A 6000-nucleotide genomic window follows, 5' to 3' on the forward strand; every position below is an offset into this window, starting at 1 on the left:
ACAAAACCACACATAACAAAGGATAAGCATAATTATGAGCCAGGTTTAATTTTAGACAAATGGATAAAAGAAAAGCTGAACATTTAATTAGGCAAATTTTGCTGCGCTATTTGACTAATTTCCAGTTCTTTCTTAGGTTAAAAATGCAAACTATTTAAGTTGATATTGAGCAGGTTGATGATTAGTTTCTTTCTTAATGATTATATCAAGTTGTAGCTTTGTGCAACTTGAATGTCTAAACGGATAAAAGAGGATTTGTGAAGATATTAAATCTTACAAGAGTAAAAGCATTTAATACCTTACCCAGGGCAGGTAGCTTTACATTGATATACTTAATAATTGGTGCTGGAGACTAAAGCTCAGAGAAAGGCTGAGCAGGAATTGGATTTCTGTCTTGAATCATCTCAATTCTTAAAAGTATCCTGGACATTAACAAGGAAGTTCTTCTATAAACTATATAATCATTATCAGGTTAGCAGGGGACTGATATTTACACAGAGACCAATGATTATTTACACTGGAAACGGAGGTAGAAAGCAGTGTCCCACTAATGATCTTCCTTTGTGAAACATGTGCTGACAACTCAACATTTAGCATTGGGCCCAGTTAGCTTGGCCACAGGCTTGTATCTTATAGGGAATGACTGATAAAAATTAATAAATATAAAAAAAGTACTTATTGTAATAATATCATTAGTGTTAATATTTGATGTATATATATTGTTAGTTCACAGCAGATATCATCACAAGGTGCTTTACAAAGAAGAAATACATTAAAAAGTAAAGTAGTAAAAGATTACCTGTTTATAAAGTTAAGAGATCCTTTTCCATATTCCTGACACTCCCTTAGTGAGTGAAAAACAATAAAAACATTTTACCATGGAAGAGAATAGCTTGAGATTTATTTCCAATTTTAGATTTTTGTTTGTGACCATCTTCAGTTGTTTAAGCATAAACAATTCACTGAAAAGGATTTTTTTTTTTTTATGTAACAAACCTACACAACTTTTTAGGTTATGGCCGCCTCAGAACTATCACTAGATGAATGGTGTTGTTTACCTGCCCCGCTACTAGTGAACAGTTAGTAGTCTTTGAAACTCAGCAACATCAGAGTGCCTACAAATAACGCCTGCTCCAAAAGGCCACACGTCAAAGTCACACTGTTCATCAGTTATGGCTTCTCCATTCGTGCAGATTTCATATTTGTCTGTTTACAAACATCTATCCATTTTTCGTCACACTTATTCCTGCTGGGATCCCAAGGGGTGCTGGACAAACAGGACAAACAACCATTCACATGCACACCTAAGGAGAATTTACAGCCAGTTAACTTAACAGTCATGTTTTTGGACTGTGGTAGGAAGCCAGAGTACCCAGAGAGAACCCACACATGCTCAGGGAGAATATGCAAACTCCATGCAGAAAGACCCAAGGCCCGGAATCGAATCGAACCCAGAACCTTCTTGCTACAAGGCAGCAGTGCCACCCACTGAGCAGCCTTGTTTAGGAACATGGACAAGGATTTCTCTTCCCCAAAAGCTACACTGAAACTGGCTTTCAAATCATGCCATTTTCAAAGAAAGCTCATGCTGTTTTATACATGAATAACAAAAACACGGCTAAACGTTTTCATCCCAAAAATAATTTTCCGGTTAAGACATTAGAATTAGAAAAAATTAAACAGTTTCGGGCAGCAACTAACGATTATTTTGAAAAAAAAAAAAATGGATTAATCTTACGATTTTTTCCCGATTAATCGATTAATAATCAGAAAGCAAATGGTTCCTTAAAGAAGATTTTTTGCAAAATTTAACCAAATGAAAATAAAGCTTTATCACTTGATGAGTTCTGGAAAGGTCGTATTGACAGACGAAAAAAGATTGTATCATAAATGCAAGACGTTTCAATATAACTTTATTTGTTATGTTTTACAATTTTAATTTTCACTGTAAGTAGGTCGCTCTGTCAGCTAAAGGAATATTTACAGTCTCTATACTCCAGTTAATGATTAATCGATTACTAAATTAGTTGATGATTGTTTCAATAATGGTTTAATCTGATTGTTTAATCCATAGAACAGATTAGCTGAAACATTTAGCTGTATCTGTGGGGTTAACAAACTTCAGAGCCCTGTATATACAGTTGAACCCCTAAAAAAAAATATATATATATATATATATATATAAAAACATCTATAGAGCTTTTTATGAACCTTAAACCAAGACTTGGAAATCTTTCTCATACCTCATCCAAAAGTTAGGCTATCCAAAGTAATTTTTTATATTAACTGTATGCTTTTATATGTTTAGGCTGCTGTAGGACATAGGGATCATTGTTTTTATCTTTCTGCTTCATTCTATCTCCAATCTCCCGAATCGTTGCTGCAAGCCCATCCAGGAGGAGCATGTCTTGCATGACTGGATGCAATCAACTGCTTCTCCTTGACAGAAACATTTACCCAATTTACAGTAACTGTATGATCTGTTTGAAATGTCTCAGTAAAATGACTTGCAATGACATGCGTTGTATTTGACGCTAAACAACTGAATTGAATAGAATTCTTCTGGAATGTTATTTTGCCATTTTAGATCATTGGTGTGATTTTGCTTGTCCGTCCCATTTAAATCATTTAGATCATCATACTGGTAGCAATGTCAGACAAAGACAATCTGAGTAAACACGGCATGATTGCACTGAATCACAGCTCTTTGACAGAAAGCAAAAAGTAGCTCTGGAAATTAGGTTTAATTTTAAAAGATTATATTTTAGTCAGAATCTTTCAAATCACACATCTTGAAAAGTATAAATTGAATGCTAAAAAAAAGACACAATTTCTAGTAATAACCATTGCTCCAACAAGCTGATTTTGGTAGGAGCACATGAAACAAAATCTAAAGTCACTGAGATTTTTAATCAGGACAATACAAAAGAAAAATGATTATAATAACATGTATGAGAATGTTCGATTGTGACTGAACCATGACAAGCTGGTGCCTCTATAGAAGCAACCAATGATCCTTGGACCAAATGTACAAGTTTTGGGGAAACATAAAGTGGTTATTAGGTGTATAATCATCATGGAAGGACTCGCTTTGTTCACAAAAGAAAGCTGTGGGACCTTTTTCTGAACTTTGAAAATAACCTCCATCCTTTCATGTTAACAGCTAACCCTCATGTTAAGCTGTCTGCAAAGCAGTTTCTTCTGTTACAAGCTCATTCTGATGAGCAGACATGCATTCTTTGGTGTGTGTAGTTTACATTAAACTGTGGTTAAGTGTGGGCGGGTTCAGGGAGGACTGTGTTCAGAATCTGTCCTGAGACAGGCTGTGGCTATACGCCTGCATTTGGGGGGAGGGTTGTGAATGCTGTCTTGTCTGAGGTTGGAGTGCAGGCTCTTATCTGGCTTGTCTGGGCTGTGTGGCACTCGGGGCGGATGTGCTCATCCCTCAGGAATAGTCTGGTATTGTTAGCTGGTGAAGGAGGCCCAGCCATGACAGCAAACAAAAGGACAGGGACGCACAGACTTCAGGATAAAAATATGCACTATGTCAACAGAGCTGGAGGTGCAGAGAGAGTTTCTAGAGACATAAAAACTGTATAGCACAACATGAAATCCTTATTTTCACGAGGATTTAGTCTGCTTGTGATAAAGATTACACCATTATTTATCAGTTGAGAACAAAGAACAGTCATGTTGAGATCAGGGGCGGAGCTAGATTGGGGGCCAGGGGTGGCCATGGCCACCCTTAACTAATCATTGGCCACCCCTACCATTTATTTCCCTCTAATAAAGACAGTGGCAGCAGTAATACTCTCAAGTGGAATATTTAAATAATTTAAATGTTTTATATATTAACATTAACATTGAAGATGATAAATACAGAATTCATGCTTTTTTCGGAACTATGTGTCTCTGCAAGACATCTAAGGCTACGTTCACACTGCAGGCCTTGATGCTCAATTCCAATTTTTTTTTTGAGAAAACAGATTTTTTTGCGTTGCCGTTCATATTTCCAAATATATGCGACTTGATTACGATCTCCTGCGTGAACTGCAGTCATACAACGCAATTGTCTCGCATGCGCAGTAGAGGACGCAATGACGTCACAGGCCATCATGCATTTTTTCCCCGGAAGTAAACATGGATGGTAGTGCTGGCGCGCATCTAGTGGTCTTTTCCAACCATAAAAACTCAATCTTTTCAATATGGTTAAACATAAATACTGCCCTGCGCATCATCATCTGCCATGGTCGTTGTTTTTCCTGCCACTTCTGTATAGCAAGCGAATAATAGTGACCTTTGTCGGGTATTAATTATGTTCAGGTCGGATGAATCCAACCTGGCCGTTCAGACACAGGTCGCATTTGAAAAGATCAGATTCGTATCGGATTCCGGACCACATAGCCAAGTGGCCTGGGTCGGATTGGAAAAAATCGGATCTGTGTTGTACAGACTGACATGAAAAGATCAGATACAGGTCGCATGTGGGCCAAAAAATCGGATTTGGGTCACTTCAGCCTGCAGTGTGAACGTAACCTAAGAGTCTTCAGTAAAATGATTGATAAATAGCTATTTTAATAAAATGTATTAAATAATCAATTTATGTAGATATTAGTATTTGTAAATATCAATTCTGTGCAGAATAATTATTGATAAAAGTAGGTAAGTAATGACAATGGAAAAGATGTTCGCCTAAAACTCAAACCTCAATGAATTGTATCCACTATACCTTTTAGCTAGAAAGCACAGATGTTTAAATATTTATGTGTCTATTTGTCAGCAAAGTTTGTAGAAACGTATAGTTAGTCCTTATTTAGAAAACATGGATGTTGTGCCCATTAATCTTCCTGATCCTGAGGTTCTGGTTCTGATATTTTTCTGGTTCTGATATTTTTATAGACTGAAGGAACTTGATCAACTGCAATAAAATCAACTAAAGGATAAAATCAGCCTTTTTAACTGCTGTATCACAAACACCATGTCCATTTGGTTCTACAGCTTTAGAAGTATAAGCAATCAGAGTAAACATAAGATGATCCAGTCATGTATTATTAAAGTCAGTCCTTACCTTTAGTATATTCTCATATATAGTATCCCGGAAATCCAGGAGCGCTTTCTTATCAAACTCCTGGCCGTTAATGATGCGCATCTGTTTCAGGAATGTGGACTTTCCGCTCTCTCCGGCCCCGAGGAGCAGAATCTTCACCAGCCGACGAACGGCTCTCCTCTCCCGGGCCAGCATAGCGTCTATCTCCCGGCTCCGGCGTCTGGCTTCCCGCTCCTGAGCCGCGTCCCTCTCCCTCCTGCCCTGCTTGCTGCCTCCCGGCTCCCGGGTGGCCTCCGCCGGGAGCAGGCAGCGGCTCAGGGTGCGGACCACTCCCGACATGGTGCGGGAAAGCAAGTGGGGTGAAAAAATGTAAAGTTTACCGAAACTCCAGTGGGAAAATGTTCATTATAGGACCTCTGGGATGGGAACGGCCCAGCTCGGCTACAGCTGTTTAAATCAGAAAAGTTTACATTTAGTGAAATAAGTCTTTATTTACGGTCCGACCGGCAGACAAGCCGTGTCCATCTTGGTTAGACAAACGAACAAGATAACAAAAAAAACCTCTTCAAGGAGAAACGACGCCAAAAAAAAAACTGCTGAAGTTTAACCGCTTGAATAGCCAAATTAAAGGCAATAAAATAGGACTTTAACAGACCTGGAAACGGTTTGTCCGCCCGAAGCACAGCAGTGCTTCTAGCTGTGAAATGTCTCTCAGCAGGACAGCCCGGTCCAAGCTATCCGGACAGGCAGGCAACTGCGCTCAGTGAACTTGAGAACGCGGCCCCTGCGGGCGGCGGTGGGACGGTCACCCTGATAAGGGCACCGCTGCTGCACCGTCACCCGCCGAAAGGGGGCGCCACCGTGACAATGTCTAGGAACATCACATATGGAGAGACAGCAAGCGCGATTTGTGGCACTGGCAGGTCGCTCTGGAACTTCCGGTGGCAGGTCGG

General features: G+C 39.3%; 1 protein-coding gene across 1 annotated transcript in view; it reads right to left on the reverse strand.

The window, feature by feature from the left end:
- The window catches only part of gna12 (guanine nucleotide binding protein (G protein) alpha 12), a 39999-nt gene extending 34199 nt beyond the window's left edge, over positions 1-5800 (reverse strand). Inside the window, exon 1 of the mRNA XM_015377350.1 lies at positions 5069-5800. Within this exon, the coding sequence (XP_015232836.1) occupies positions 5069-5386 (318 nt within the window). The 5' untranslated portion in view covers positions 5387-5800. The remainder of the gene's footprint in view (positions 1-5068) is intronic.
- Positions 5801-6000: the final 200 nt, after the last annotated feature.

Source organism: Cyprinodon variegatus, unplaced genomic scaffold (assembly GCF_000732505.1).
Source record: "Cyprinodon variegatus isolate N-32 unplaced genomic scaffold, C_variegatus-1.0 Scaffold152, whole genome shotgun sequence".
Lineage (NCBI taxonomy): Eukaryota > Metazoa > Chordata > Actinopteri > Cyprinodontiformes > Cyprinodontidae > Cyprinodon > Cyprinodon variegatus.